The sequence below is a fragment of the Sesamum indicum genome, linkage group LG1 (assembly GCF_026168435.1).
Source record: "Sesamum indicum cultivar Baizhima isolate 11 linkage group LG1, ASM2616843v1, whole genome shotgun sequence".
NCBI lineage: Eukaryota > Viridiplantae > Streptophyta > Magnoliopsida > Lamiales > Pedaliaceae > Sesamum > Sesamum indicum.
Genome location: NC_142657.1, coordinates 12,793,906 through 12,809,935, shown reverse-complemented (window position 1 = coordinate 12,809,935; position 16,030 = coordinate 12,793,906). Strand labels below are relative to the sequence as shown.

At 36.9% G+C, this 16,030-nt stretch overlaps 2 protein-coding genes across 5 annotated transcripts; both read left to right on the top strand.

The window, feature by feature from the left end:
• Window positions 1–812: 812 nt before the first annotated feature.
• On the top strand, window positions 813–7,490 carry XLG3 (extra-large GTP-binding protein 3). 3 transcript variants are annotated; one of them, XM_011076314.3, is made up of 10 exons: window positions 813–1,113; window positions 1,516–1,695; window positions 1,861–2,888; window positions 2,989–3,126; window positions 4,156–4,260; window positions 4,357–4,536; window positions 5,475–5,652; window positions 5,838–6,085; window positions 6,403–6,575; window positions 6,668–7,490. In XM_011076314.3, exons 3-10 carry the CDS (start codon window positions 1,920–1,922, stop codon window positions 7,263–7,265), a joined length of 2,589 nt encoding a protein of 862 aa, XP_011074616.1. In that variant the 5' UTR covers window positions 813–1,113; window positions 1,516–1,695; window positions 1,861–1,919; the 3' UTR covers window positions 7,266–7,490. The 3 variants fall into 3 exon arrangements, with proteins under 3 accessions (XP_011074616.1, XP_011074629.1, XP_011074621.1); XM_011076319.3 differs by lacking the exon at window positions 813–1,113 and adding an exon at window positions 1,279–1,433; XM_011076327.3 differs by lacking the exon at window positions 1,516–1,695.
• A 1,362-nt stretch (window positions 7,491–8,852) lies between these two features.
• On the top strand, window positions 8,853–15,970 carry LOC105159292 (SEC14 cytosolic factor family protein / phosphoglyceride transfer family protein). Of its 2 annotated transcripts, XM_011076310.3 has the most exons (8): window positions 8,853–9,012; window positions 10,314–10,931; window positions 11,702–11,874; window positions 12,639–12,734; window positions 14,106–14,362; window positions 14,943–15,163; window positions 15,292–15,348; window positions 15,431–15,632. In XM_011076310.3, the coding sequence occupies exons 2-8, from the start codon at window positions 10,626–10,628 to the stop codon at window positions 15,488–15,490; spliced, it is 1,170 nt and encodes a 389-aa protein (XP_011074612.1). In that variant the 5' UTR covers window positions 8,853–9,012; window positions 10,314–10,625; the 3' UTR covers window positions 15,491–15,632. The 2 variants fall into 2 exon arrangements, with proteins under 2 accessions (XP_011074612.1, XP_011074606.1); XM_011076304.3 differs by having other exon boundaries at window positions 15,292–15,970.
• Window positions 15,971–16,030: the final 60 nt, after the last annotated feature.

Here is a 16,030-nt window from a genome sequence, read left to right as displayed (position 1 = left end):
CAATTTATGAAATCAAACACAAAATACCCACGTTGGAACAATAATGGAGACGGGCAGTTAGATGTGCTGTTTTACGATGTGTTATCAATTTATGAAACCAAACACAAAATAACAACTCGTGTATGTGGGGCAACCTCATGTTCACTTTAGTCTCTATAACATTTCAAATACAATTTGGATTTGAATTCAATGTAACGAGTTTATTTTGGATATAGACTTCCAATGCGGGATAAAAATTAAGTGTAAAAACACTCACCCCCTACATCCACCTTATATACACATCAATGCCCACTTTATTTTCCACCGTATTCCTATGTGGGACAGAAGCACTTCTCTCAATTTCTTACTTCTTAATCTATGGATTTTAATATGTAATCTAATTCAAAATTACAACATCATATTTACATACATTGTTTACTTTTTAAACTATAATTGCGCGTACTAAACTCGGAAATAAGAAGGGTATTTTTGTCATATCATTAATAAATTATTTTATTAGGAGTATTTCGTTTTCTGTCATATTTGTTAATGTATGTGAATGCAACTATATGAATAATACAGAGATACAAAAGTGTATTCAACCATTCAACAAACCCAAGATTAAGAAACTTTGGGGTAAATCAGGGTAATCATGAAAATATTGGGGTCCTTTTGAAATTACACTAAATTTCAGGTGCTGTACTGGGGATTCAATTTTACCGTGTCAATTGCCGATCCCACTAATTAGAGAAGCCCACTCGCGGCGCACGGGGCGTATGAAACACGCGCTCACCCAAAGCGTTTTTCCTTCCATCCTCATCATCATTACCGAACACTGCACAGTCCAAACCGTGCACCCACGAGGATCCACCTCATCTCTCTCCCTCTCTCTCTAGAAAATCATCTTCTCACCTCCAAACTATACATATAATCCTTGTGTATCTATATGGGAAGATGTTGCTTTTATGTACTATGTTTTTATGCTCTCTTCCTCAAAAGGGTAGATTCGTTGAGACTTTTACCCCTTTTTTGATTTCCAGAGGTTGAAAGCCTTTGAAAAAGCAGCCTTTGTTACTTGTATTTTTTTTAACTTCTGGGTTGATTCATTCACCTTCATAACTTCCCTTTTCTCAGGTACATATTTACTTGAAAAGTTCTTTGTGTTTCACTCTTTTTTCCTGCTCTTTTATGCGTAAAGCCTTTATCTTTCTGTAAAGTTTATTTTTTTCCCACTTTTTTGTTGACATTTCTGAATGCCCATCTTTATCTATGTACTTAAAAACTGATAATTTTGTATGTATATCTATATATATTACAGATGGCGTCATGTAGCAAAGTTGGTTTTGAATGCTGAAAGTCGATTTTTATAATGGGGGTTGGATTATATAGTATTTTACTTGAAGTAGGACTCTGAAAAATTTCAACTTCCTGAATCTTGAAGCTTTCCTTTACAAGTTAACAACTTTGACTTGAAAGTTTCTTGAATTTTGTTTTTTGTTTTTAATCTGAATGTTTGTTTTTTGGAATGTTTTTCAGCTGAAAAGAGCGTGCTTGGACGGTTGATCTTCTGGGATTTAAATCTTGGTGGTATTTGTGATTGAATTGTTTCCAATTTGAAGGTTTTTAGTAAAACCAGGCAAAGGTGCAGAGATCTTATCTTGGTGTTGTGGGCGAAGAAATGTCTTTGAGCTGTGCTCTTTTGAATTATCCCTTTTGGTATAAATTTGGGATTCTGCACTCTAACTCCATAAGTTGACTCAAGTTTTTGTTGGGGTTGAACGTTATATTACACCCGAATTTGTTCATCTATCCCGTATTATAAATCTTGTTTGGTTCTTGTGGAAACTTCATGTCTTGAGTTTTTGGATATTAAAATTACAGGTGTTTGAAAAATTTGGGCCGTGCCGAGAGATAGAGAAGAAAGATTGGTGTAAGGGAAGATGGACGAACATGGGGCAGAGGATTGGAGGGAGATGGTGAGGAAAATGCTTCCTCCAGGGGCGCCCATTCCTGATGAGGACAAGATGGATTATTCAATAGCTCTGGAGTATAAAGGGCCTCCAGTTTTATATGAGGTCCCCAGAGTGGAACCACTCGACATGAACGCTGATGCAATTCCAATTGCTGAACCCATTTCAGAATCTAGAAGATCAGTGACTCGTGATAATGCCCCTGTAGTAGAACCAATCCCTTTGCCCATGTCTCGTATTGCAAGGGTTACGAGTCAACCTCATCATAGTCCTAGGATGTCGGGAAGTTCAGAATCTGTGGTGTCCGTTCTGCAGAATGATGATTTTTCATCTCCTTCTGCATCCGGTTCCCCCGGTTCAGTGCACAGCCGACAGAGTAATGTTCCAAAAGAACCTGCCAATGAAGGAAGAAGAGCCACAGTGGTCACCTTTAATACTGTTGATAGATCTGAAAGGAGAGTGGTAGATACCGACAAACAAGTATTTCCTGAATATGTTGGTGTCACCAAAGAAAAGAAGAAGAGAAAGAAAACGAGAGTTTGTTATAGGTGTGGAAAAGGGAAGTGGGAAACTAAAGAATCCTGCCTGGTTTGTGATGCAAAATATTGCAGCAACTGTGTGCTCAGAGCAATGGGTTCTATGCCAGAAGGGCGTAAATGTGTTACTTGCATAGGGGAGCCGATTGATGAGTCGAAGAGGTCCAAATTGGGTAAACATTCTAGGGTGTTATCACGTCTTCTTAGTCCTTTGGAAGTCAAACATATAATGAAGGCTGAAAAAGAGTGTGCTGCTAATCAGCTTCGACCAGAGCAGCTGATTGTGAATGGGTATCCCCTAAAACCAGAGGAGATGGCAGAACTTTTTGGATGCCCTTTACCTCCTAGGAAACTGAAGCCAGGCAGATATTGGTATGACAAGGAATCAGGTCTTTGGGGAAAGGTGAATCATTCTTTATTGCTTATAACCTTCTTATTTATGCTATCAAATTCTCCCTGGAAAGTAAATATGCTTATACAGTTTATATTTGTCAACTTGACAGGAGGGAGAAAAGCCTGATAGAATTATTAGTTCAAACTTGAATTTCACAGGAAAACTTAGTCCTCATGCAAGCAATGGGAATACTGAGGTCTACATGAATGGTCGAGAAATCACAAAACTTGAGCTAAGAGTACTGAAGGTTGGTCCTTGTTTCATGACTGCCATTTTAAGTATAAGCATGCTAGAGTTACTATATATATTCGGATGTGCATACTTTAGGCTAATATTGTGGATAAAATCTGGAGAAAATAATTATGACCTAATGAAATGTCATAGCTCTATCCTGAGCTCCCTTATCTTGGGATTTATGTTGTTCACAAGTTTATGGTATATCTAACGTAGTCCCTCTATATTTGCTGAAAGCTTGGCTTTAAGATGCTTTTACCTGTCAGCTGTCTACTGTTCCGTCTCAAATTATTTGCTAGCTGCCTTTCCTCCAACCATTAATTAATTCCTTTTCTGATAGTTGGTAGATTTATTTGTTGGATTCCCTTTCTTAGACCTAGATCAGCTAGAGCTTTCCTTGGTCAAGTCTTTCTATGCATTGCTTTTGTCTGTATTCCAAGATAGTTCTTGGACTGACTCCACAGATCTCATAACCTTTTGTCTTTATTTACATGTAGGGCATTCTTTTTTCAACCAAAAGCTGCCAACCCTTTTCCCTTGTCATTTGACAGCTCATTCGTTAGGCCCAAAGTTCTGTTCTCATACCTCCTATGTCCTATTATTGTCTTTTAAAACTTCTTAATTTTAGCGAAAAACTCATACTCAAGTGACTAATGTATATTTTTTTCCTCCAGCAAATCTTTATAGTGCTGCATCCTGTGTTTTTACAATGTAATATTGTTGAGCTTGCTTTAAGAATTTGAATTGTATGTTTCGATGATTATCCAACTCCATTTATACTATTTGCAACTGATAAACAGCTGAAGATAGGACAAAGTTTTGAACTTCTAAACTGGCCCTTAGTTTGTCGCTTCAATTAAATTCTTGCAACAAATCCTGATTATTATTTCACATGCAGCAAGTTACATGCAAGTAGATGCAATTTCTTTCAGTTTTCAATAAATTAAGTAGTGGGCCATCAATATCATGGTTCTCATAATGGATGAATGCGTTTTATGTGCCTGACTGTGAGGTTATAAATATTTTTTTGCATGTGATTTAGCTTGCAAACGTGCAATGCCCTCGTGATACCCATTTTTGGGTGTATGATGATGGTCGATATGAGGAGGAAGGCCAAAATAATATCAGAGGAAATATCTGGGAGAAGGTATGTATTTTAAGAAGACGTATGATATATGCATTCCAAAAATAGTAGCATCGCAACTGGGACTTTTCACCAACACTTTGAATCTAATTTCACTAGGCATCCACCCGATTTGTCTGCTCGTTGTTTTCTTTGCCTGTACCTCAAGGTCAGCCTCAGGGACACAGGGATGAGCCTAGTAACTATACGACTGTACCAAATTATCTAGAACAGAAAAGGATCCAGAAGCTTCTTCTCCTTGGACCCCAAGGCTCTGGGACCAGCACTATTTTCAAGCAGGTAATCCTGATGAGGTTGTCAAAAGATATGCTATAGAGGTATTATGAAATCCAATATTGTCTAAACTTCCACTATGACATTAGCCAAATAGATTCCTATGAGGCAACCGAAAGCCATCTTTCAATCAAGAAAATCAGTAGAGCTAGTTTTCGCGATCTAGTGCATTTTGGAGGAATTTATTGAAGATTCAATATAAACTAGAGCTTCCATGTTACCACTTCTTCTTTGAAGATCTTGTATTGCTGTGATATATTTGCTTTTCCTTCTGTTTTCATCTAATGCCTCTTAAATGTGAGGTCAGCACCTGAGCTTTATCCCTCTGGAATTCATGTAAGTCATTCGAATTAGGAATCTACTGTTGATTTTCTATGATTGACAATGGTTTCCCCGTAAATATTTGCTCTCCTGTTATGTAAGAAAATTATGAGATTAAATATTGCCATAATAATCTGATTTTAAACATACGGAATCTTGAAGTATAAACACTGTTTTCATATTATCTTTTAATTAATGATTTCAACTCCAACAGCTGCAAAGTAAGTTAATCATGATTTACTCAAAATAATCAGCTCCGTGAGTCGTACATAAATGAATTGGTGGTTTGCTGTCATTGAAAATTCAACTTAAATTGGAGGATGGAGAACGCATTCAATGCCCATGTATTCAATTTAATGTTGCATATCATGTTTAGATCTTCGTATTTAATGTTGCATATCATGTTTCTGAATTGTCAACATACTTATGTGATACCTAGATACATTCATAATTCCTTTAGAACGATGCAGTTGTGGTGATCCATGATGGGGCCCAGTTGGCTGCACTCGGTCTTGAATGTCTAACATGATTTCTTTCATTTAAGCCGATCACTTTCCATAATTTCGGTTCAAATTTTGTTCCTGTGCACATAATTGATTCTTGTAACCTCTATACCTAAACAGGCCAAATTTTTGTACGGAAGCAAATTTACTCCCGAGGAACTACAGGATATCAAGCTTATGATTCAAAGCAACATGTACAAGTATCTCAGCATTCTTCTTGATGGTAGGGAACGCTTTGAGGAGGAGGCTATATCACAGTCCAAAGGGCAAGGTTCTGACGAGATAGTCTCCGAATCAGGTATTAATCAAAGAAGTCGAAAATTGGATGTTCTATTCTGTTGTGTAGTTGTAGACAGTCTTGGCATGTTATACTTGGGCTGCTATACAGTTGTGTAATTAATGATGAATATTGCAGTAAAAAATTTCGGTCCCACTTCGAGGTGCCTCAGCTTCGTTTTGTGATTGAATTTGAAATTTATGCAGGGGAAGGCACAGACTCCAACGAACGTAACCAGTGTATTTATTCCCTCAATCCAAGGTTGAAGCATTTCTCCGACTGGCTCCTCGACATCATAGCCACTGGAGATTTAGATGCATTCTTTCCTGCTGCGACCCGTGAATATGCTCCACTTGTCGAAGAAGTGTGGAGAGATCCTGCTATACAAGAAACATACCGAAGAAAGAATGAACTTCACTTTCTACCTGATGTGGCTGAGTACTTCTTGAGCAGGGTATCATTTCTCGACTTTTTAGTAATTTTAGATTGTTTTAACCGTCTGTCTCTTTGCTGATTTTGGTTCTGGAAATTACTTGTAATATGAAACCTAATTTTAACCCATGGACGTTGCATTAGTCTCTAGCTACTATTTGTGCATAAAATTTTTGGCCTGTATGAAAATATCAACTCAGAATCCGAGCTTTGCTGTTCTTGCTCGCTCTATACATCAGTAATATTGGTTATCCTCGTATCAGTTTCTACTCGTGTTGAAAACTGATCATTGCATTTGCTTCAAGAAATGTCTACTGACACCCTCGGTTTCTTCCCCAGGCGGTTGAAATATCAAGCAATGAGTATGAACCATCAGACCGTGATATACTGTATGCTGAAGGGGTGACTCAAGGTAACGGCTTGGCTTTTATGGAGTTCACCATGGATGATCGCAGCCCAATGTCAGAGACATATGCAGAAAATCTGGAATCAGCACCCCCTCCCCTGACCAAGTAAGTGCTTTTTTTGTCTGACATCATTGTTGTGTTATTTTATACTACTTCTCAAGTTCCGTTTATATTTTCCTCGATCTTTCCTGTATCAGGTATCAACTTATTAGAGTAAACGCCAAGGGGATGAATGAAGGTTGCAAGTGGGTGGAAATGTTCGAGGACGTCCGAGCTGTAGTTTTCTGTGTTGCATTGAGCGATTACGATCAGGTCTGGATTTCCCCAGAGAGCTCTGGCAGCGGTGTGCTGCTCCAGAACAAGATGATTCAAAGTAAACAACTCTTTGAGATGATGATCAGACATCCTTGTTTCAAAGACACCCCATTTGTCCTCATCTTGAATAAGTATGACCTTTTTGAAGACAAGATCAACCGCGCTCCTCTGGGTACGTGCGAATGGTTCACTGATTTCAGCCCTGTGCGACCCCACAACAACAACCAATCCCTAGCCCACCAAGCTTACTTCTATGTAGCCATGAAGTTCAAGGACCTCTACGCTTCACTCACCGGTCGAAAGCTCTTCGTTTGGCAAACGAGAGCTAGGGACCGGCCCACGGTAGACGAGGCCTTCAAATATATACGGGAAGTTGTGAGGTGGGACGATGAGAAGGAAGAGAACTACTATGGCGGTGCAGAAGACTCGTTTTACAGCACAACAGATGTCAGCTCCTCACCATTCGTCCGCCAAGAATGAAACTGTAGTTCTTGAGAAATCCAATTATGATTGTACATAGATGGAGGATAAAGAACTACCAAACGAATAAATTTTTTGTCTCATTTTTTGTTTTTGTTTTTTTTTTTTTTTTCTGCAGGATATTGATATTTATGTTTCTAACATCAGTCTGTTGGAACTTCTGATTGTGACTGTATATGGTGTCATTGATTATTTGATGTAAAAATTTTGGATGGATTAAGAATCTGGGGGCTGTCTCTGTCTATTTAATTGCAACTACCAGCCTATTTGGTTGAAGGTTGAGCAATTTACTAGATTGCTGGTGGAGACCACGGCGCAAAGCTAAGTAGTGCGACTTTGGGTTTGGTCCATACTTAGTGTCGCTATTGGTGTGAGTTAAAATGGAGTCTTGGCCTCCCCTCATTTCATTCTCACAAATAAACCTGTCGTAATTTAGATACTAAATTTATTTGAAACATCTTATATTTTAAAACCTAAACCTATTGAATTTTATTTTTAAAATAAGTATTTGGGTTCTGTTCACTTTTCTAAATAAGTGGCCTGTTTACATTCCCAAACAGGAGCCCGTAAAACTTGAATAACTCAATCCACCACTATACTATTGTATAATAACCAACTCACGACAGTAGAAATTGAATAACTCAATCCACCACTATACTGTATAATAACCATTTGCTCCCATCGTCTTCCTGTCTTCTTCCTTTTCCCTACCGGCTACCCCCTTTGTCTTTTTCGTCCTACCCCTTTTCCTTGGGGCCCTTCCAATTAGAATGGAAAAACATGATTAATAATATCGAATAAATTAAATTTAATCAACACCTACTATTACAATAGAAATAACACATAGCAGTAGAAACAATTTTCCACAAATAATGAAGGCTATGAAGAAGAAGAAGAAAAAGTGATGGATGTTACAACTCATAAGGGTATACATGTCATTTCCCATTTAAAAATAAGTTAATAATAGGTTTGTATTTTATCCAACCTAAATAATATAACAAAACAAACTATTTAGAATTAATCTTGAATTCTTTTTATCAAACATTTAATTCAAATTTATCCTGTCATCCTTTTATTCATATACACATGGTCTTAAAGTATTAGTAAAAATAAAATATTTGAGTATTTGATATAATAAACTTATTATACTATAATAATAGTCATCAAGCTATTAAAATTTAAAGTAATATATATAGTAATTTTGGCTTTAGGGAGGAAACCATCAATTATATTGAGTGTTGAAATCAAAGAGTTTATAAGACGTTCTAAAAAAGTTGGCTGAAGCGAATTTATTTATAAAATTTAAAATATTTTATTTTAAAATCTTATAATTTTTCAAAAAAAAAATAAATTAAATTTTTTTTATCTTAACTGGACATTTTAAGAAGCATATAAGCTTAGGAAAACAGCCTCCTAATGTCTTTTTGGGTAATGAATATTATTAGGAGTAGAGTTTCATAATGGTTTTTATTACACCGAAATTTAAAATTCTGAATATCTTACTTTGACCAATTGCGCCTTTACCTAAAAAAATAAAATCGTGTTTGTCTTTTATTTAATTTGCATTTGACTCGGGAAAATGGGGCGAATCCGGTTCGATGGATACAAACCGTACTTGAAGCATCGAAGCGGGGCGGGCCCCGCACCATCACCGCTCATTTCTACTCAAACCTTCTTCAATCTTCACCTACATTCTTTTATTCTCACTTACCAGAAATTCTCTCTACTCCACGCTCCCATCGACCAGGTAAAGCTTTTCTCTCCTTTTTCGGATTACGTCTTCTTTTCTCTTAATTTGTTTCTGTTTGATCGTTGTACGAATTTTGGAAAATCCTGTTTGTTGCGTAATTGGATTGTATTTTCGGGGCGGGTTACTGTGTTAATTGAGAGTCAGGAATCAGTTGGAGAAAAATGTGTTTGAGGTTTGCATTTGTCTCTGTGCGTGTTTTGAAGCCTGGTTCGGTTCGGATCGGATTGTTTTGGTCACGTTGTTGTACTTTGGGGTGTTCATTTTCGCCGATTCACGTGACGGACATTGCGTGTGACTATTTTGGTGTTCAAAACGTTAAATGGAAGTATAACGGTGAATAAAATTTCTGTTTGTGTGCCATGACGATTTGTTGGCGTGTGCGGTGGTAGTTAGTTAGCGCGGCTTGATGTATAAGAACATTGGGGAGAAGAGCTTATTTCATGATCAATATTTAGATTTTTTATGTAATATGAGCGTGGTGTCGTATGAGTCACACGGAAGTCACATGCATCAGAGAGGATAGTTCATGTCAGGTGATGTTGTTCCAATTAGAGGATATAGATAGCAAAATTTGTAAGATCATTTAAAATTCACTAGTTTTTGTAGCTTGTGGAGGTCCTAATACTTGTTTATTAGCAACATGTGATTAATGATGATATCTGATGATATCCGACCTTTGCTTTATTTTCATTCAAACAAACACCAAACTTATCCAAGTGTTTGTTTGCTTGTTTTTTTTTTTTTTTGAATGCATATATCTGCACAATATCACATATACAAAAGTATTGACACCAATGCCAACAGCTTTTATTTTGATGCTATCTAACTCAACAGATTTGTATCATTAGTTAATTGATTTCATGCTAGCTTCAGTTGCTATTAGGTCAAGACAGTACAATGATTATGTGGTCCATATAATTTCCCACCTTATGTGAATATGATTGATATGCATGTTTTACTCATGGTTGAAATGACCATCTGGTCGCTAAAATACTGTTCTTCACTTATTTATGTTTGCCTTATAAATCATGCACCACACTTTTGTCAATTCATTTTATTTACATGTAAACTTAAAAGCTTACCATCTTGCTACTATTACTTGTTAGCTGTCTCCTGTGATTGGCACTAGTTCTTGAGTTCTCCTATTTCTCTGTTAAGAGAAAGTAATAACTATAGCTCATCTAGTTTGAAATATCTGCTTGGCATGTTAAAGAAACTTTGTTTGCATGCTGAATGGTGTTTTGTGTTTCTATATGAAAGAGTTTGATGGCTAAGATGCAGCATGCATGTTCTTGCAGGTTCTCATTGTACCTATATTCTACCTCGAGATGATTCCAACAGGAGCTTCATTTACATGGACTGAGCACCTTCATTTTGACATCCTGAATTCTGATCCATGATATTTCTCATATCCATCTTAAAATTATCATTAGCAAATAGATGTAAGTCGTGACTATCCACTCTCTTAAATAATTTCGAATTGACATCCGGTCTTGTCTCCCCTGAAAATATCTTTGCATTTCTTATTTCATTCCTCAAAGAGTTCTACTAATCCCGTCCTTTTCAATGAGTGACTGATTTGACCATATTCCTCTTGGAGATATTCTGACATGGCTAATTTTGTCAATAACAAAAATGTGTCCAATAGTCTTTCGATTGCTTCTAGCCCTAAATCTCTTGCACGTCAGCCTTTAAGACCAATAACGTCAAATAAATGGGAAGTTGGAAAGGGAACTAGTGGTAAGGTGGCATCTTTTCTTATTAAAACTATTGCATTGGAGACTGTACGGAGGTTTTCAAGGGCCAAGTGTCCTTTTCTCTGGACTGGGTTGCAAGGTTTACAAGTTCTTTGTTATCCCCCGCTCAAATGGATACAGTGCTGGAAGCCTTTTGGGTTCTTGGTCAAAGGAATGCAGGTTGGTTCTTGAAAGGTTTGGTCTATTTGTTTCACAGTTGAACCTGGCATGCTGTTTGTCGACGCAGTTTGACAAATTGTAACATCCAAACTTATACATTTACAAAATACATGTGGACTTTGGGGCCATGTTATTCTTGGGAAGCATGAATGGCTTTACAAATATGTAGTTCCTATAACAACCAGCAAAATTGCTCCCCTGTTTTTCAAGAATTGAACTTCTGTTGTAACATTGCTACTAGGGATTTTTAGGGACCATCTGTCACTTGGAAATGCTCCCAGTGTTATTTGTTCTGAATTTGTGCGTCAATTTGACATTTTCTTTTCTTCAAGAGTAGTGCTGTTGCTCTATGGGCAAGTTGAAATTTGACTGGGAGATGTCAGTGTTTAGATTTTTATAGCATTTAGAGAGTACCTTATTTATTTCAAAAGGATTTTTTGAGACAATTTTCAGATTACCTCATGGTTTCCAGTATTTAGGTTGTTTAGATTTCTATTATAAGTGTGTTCAGTTTTCTATAGTCTCGAATAAGTATATATCAATGAGTAGTGGAGGTATTATATGCAATCCTATGTATTTGTTACATTCCTTAACTGATGTTACCACTGTTGAAGGAACAATTTGGAATGCATGGGACAATGTGAGGAAATGATATTTAGCTGTTGACTAACACTCAAACAATTTGCATAACTTTGTTTTAGTTGTTTCATTCTTGAGTATGTTTATTCTCTACATTTTTGACTTCACTTGTCGATTGTGTTTGGCTTCAGATGATTTCGCAGCCATTATTAGTGCTCTCTATTGTGAATGCTTTCTCTGATCATTCAGACTGCAGCAATTTTTTCTTGGATGATACTGAAAATTCTCCTAGCAATGATGATTCCCAATTGAGTTCAGAATCTCTTTCAGGATCCCCATCTTTACGATGTAATCAGAGTATGAGGTACATGAAGTGGTACCTTATTCATATTATACATTTATTAATTCATTGATTTTCTCGATGACATTTGTCAGTTTGCCTCTAGGAGACACTCACACCTTTAGTTTCCTCACTCTATCGGGAGATAAATTGTATCTAAGAAAACAAAAGATGATAGTGCTTGCGGTTTAGGTGGATAATTGAAATGAGCTTGATAAACAAAATGCTGCCTGGAAAGAAGTTCATAGCCAAAAGATTTTGGAACCTTTGCTCTTGGTCATGTGCCTGGACTCTAATTGCAGGCCATTTTCATACTCTTCTCTGTCTCTCTTTTTTTTTTTTTTGGTTCCCTTCGGTATTTTGGCATATGTTGTGTATGTATTCCTAAGAATAGTTTAGCTAACACATTTCTTTCAAATTCTGTGCAGTGTACTTTTTTCCATTTTTTGTCCCCTTCATGCTTTTCTTATTTTTTCCGTTGAAGTCTGAATGCTGCTATTTTGCTTGCTAGGGTGGATAATAGTATTTACATCATTTTTTTCTCTTTTATGCATTTCTTATTACAATTATAAACTCTATGCTAAAATAAATGTTTCAACAATTTCTCATCATCTGGATTCAACATAGGAAAGACGTATGGGAAGCTTTTAATTCTTAGACATCTTACATTGGCTTTTCTAGAGCTCAGAAACTATACCTATGTGAACTATTTATTCTGTTGACTGTGAGACATTCAGAAATATCTATTCTTTGGGCCTCTCGATCTCTAATTTTTGTTCACTGTACAGAATTGCCGATGAGAATCCTCAAGACCTTTTGTCTACTGACTGGTTGAACCACCTATGTAGAGAGCTGGAAAATCAAGGGATGACATTGCCAGAAAGGTGGATTTTTACGTATTCATTATCTGTTGAATGAAAGTAAAGAAATAGAGAGAAGATACGAATATCTAGAGCCAAAGTTATGTGTCTTTTCTGGGTCCTTTTCTTTCTCATTTCTACTGCACATTTTGTTTTTTCCGTGTCAATGCTTTCTCTTTCTTCTCTTATGCTCTGTTGGGTTCTCAGTTCTACGTGATGTTTGAGAGTGCAGAAACTTCGTCGATGCTGTTTCACTGTATCTTGATTGCAATTAATTACTATACTAACCAAAAAGAACTGTCTTGTGTTGTATTTTTTCTTGTGTCAAAATCCCTTCCATTTGTTATAGGGATGATTAGACTGCTCCCTTGAGGTTTCGTGTTATTACATGTCGTTTGGAAAATTACATCTAGGACCCTGATATTTGTCTTTGTTATAGGGATGATTAGACTGCTCCCTTGAGGTTTCGTGTTATTACATGTCGTTTGGAAAATTACATCTAGGACCCTGATATTTGTCTTTGTCCAACAGATAGATACATCTCAATAATAGATATTAACAAAAAAGTTGAATGAAAGTCCATTTTTGCCTCTCACTAATTTATTACATATTTATTTTGGGTCATATATATTTTTTTTAATCAAACTTCCCTTATATATCCTCACATGCTAAATCGTTATAAGGGTAGTTTTGCAAAAATAATTATTTGACCTGCAATAAGTATGTAATAAATGACTCGAGGATAAATATAAATTTTCATTGAACTTTTTTGTTGGCAACAAATTTCATAATTTTACTATCTGATGGGTCTACAGAAATGGATCTATTTGTTGGACGAAAACAAACATCAGGGACACGGTGTCATTTCCCAAACCACAGGTCTATTTGTAGTTACACTAAATTTCATAGGAAGGCGGTGTGATTATTCCTTTGTTATAATTTGCTCCTTATATTTTATCAGATTATCAGCCTTCAGGCCTTCAGATTATGCAGTGTATCACCATATCTCTAGTACGTATAATCACTATACGCAGAGATAGTCATAAGTGTCAAAACCATTGACCATAAACTTGATCCTCTTCCAGTTGAACGAAGAAATTACTAAATAGTCTTTTCAGTTTTCATCTTCGACCTTTCTGCTGGTTGACTTTTTCAAGTGCATCCAACAGAGTAAGATCTTTGGTTTGGTTTGTTTCAAGTGCCCCAATATTTATGGAAGATTGTTTGTAAGAAAACACTACTAAGACTACTATAGTAATTGATAAAAGGTTGATTTAGGTTCTCCAATATAATCCATATCCCTTTTTTATCCTTCTAGCACAAATCTCCAGTAGGCTTGTGTGTCTTTTGTGTTCCTTGGCTCTCTTGGGCCATGACATAGTCGTGTTTTTGCAGACTTAATAAAGAGGACCTCCGGAGATTTTATGTAGCTGCAAATGGTGATTTACCAAGCTTGCTATCATCTGTAAAGAAAACAATACGTTGGAGGGAGACTTACAGAATTCTCTATGGAGAGGAACTCGAGAGGTGGTCAAATATGATCTTCTGGCATGGATTAGATGTGAAAAATCGACCCTGTCTTATTGTCCGTCTTGGCCTGGCCTGCATCAGTTTGCCATCTCATGATAGACCTCGCTTTGCTCAGGCTGTTGGTGAGCTTTTCTGCTTCTACTCCAAGTTATGGCATATTTTGATCTTAACATAAACGTTCCTACTTTTCAGTAGCAGAGCTTTTGTTCTGTACTATCCTGAGGTAAGATTATTAAGAAGAAAAGCGACGAACTTTTCCTCTGAGATGGAAAAGTCAAAGCAGCTCAACTTTGGAGCTATCCTTGATCTCTTTTTGATTTTGTTCCCCATCTGATCCACTTTGTAGATGTTAAGAAAACTTGAGATTCTCTTAAATCAACTAATATTACAGATGTGGTTTGATGCTGCGGTTTATTTCTACAAGCAAATGTTCGCGTAATATGATCTATGTACTCACCATGAATTATAAAATATAGTCTTTCTGCTGCATAAGCATTTGCAATTGAGCTTTATTGATTCATTGACTATTTCGTCAATCTGCTTAAATCAAAATGTTGTGATTATCTTCCTCGAAGTTGAGATTAAAGGGTGTTTTATATGGAATTGTAGAAGGACCTGTGCATGCTTTTGCCATTATCATATTTTATATTTGATAAGAGCCTAAAATGTCATGCTCAACTCATAAAACATTTTTGAGTGAAGTATCTCAGGTGGAGCATGGTGTCCTGCATTTGATTGATGGTGAAAATCCCCAGATAACTGTTTTAGTTGATTGTCAAGGGCTATCTCCACTCAGATTTCCCATGCAAACGATGAGATACTGCTGTAATCTTCTGCAAGATCACTTTCCCAATGTTTTGGGGTGTTTAATTGTTATACGGCTCCCTTCAGTTGTTCGTGTTATTGCCCAAACATTTATACAAGTAAGTGTCTGACTCGAATTGAATTAGTAAGTGTGCTTTATTTTGACAAAATGTGGGCCTCAGTAGAGGTGAGAGTAAGAGAATAGGTTGGACTATTGTTCTGTGCTAATGCGGGGCTTGAACTCCAGGTTCTTAAACCTGCCACCAAGCAGAAACTGAGAATTGAAGGAGAAGCATATCGTAAGGTACTCTCCGAGTGTTTCCAGACACTTCCGTCCTATCTCGGTGGGCTATGCACTTGTGAAAGATGTGCTATGCTTGACGCAGGCATTCCACGGCGAACTTTGGAGAGCCCTACTGGCAGTGTGGAGTCAGTCCCAGATATAGTCAATGTGGAGGACTTCCAACCAATTTATCAGTATGATATGATTATGGGTGGTGACTGCAGTCGAACAATACGGGCTGCTGTTATAGGCATTCTCATTATCTGGGTGTTGGTTGCTTTTATTGAGGGAATTTACAATCCTGAAAGCCGTCCAAGTTTACCCCCATGATACATGAGAAGGATCGTCTTCTTCATTCTGGATCCCTACATTTCTGAACAAAGCCTTAGGCATGTGTCGAGGTAATGTTAGGAATAATAGGCAAGTTGCAGATTTCATCATGTATTTATAGGTGCCATAGTAATCTTTTTTCCAGTGTATCTTGTACTTGTGCTGATGGAGTCGATGTCAATGACTGCTGGAAGATAAGACCCACAGTTCAGTTGCAGCTGTATTCATTGGGAGGTTCACGTGTTATTTAATCATTTCGTATATAGCTAAAAATGTTGAAGCTCTTCAATAAATTACCAAATGCTTGCAACAATTTGTTTTTATTGCACACTTTTCCATATTCGTTGACGTTGGTGGAACAAACGAAAATGAT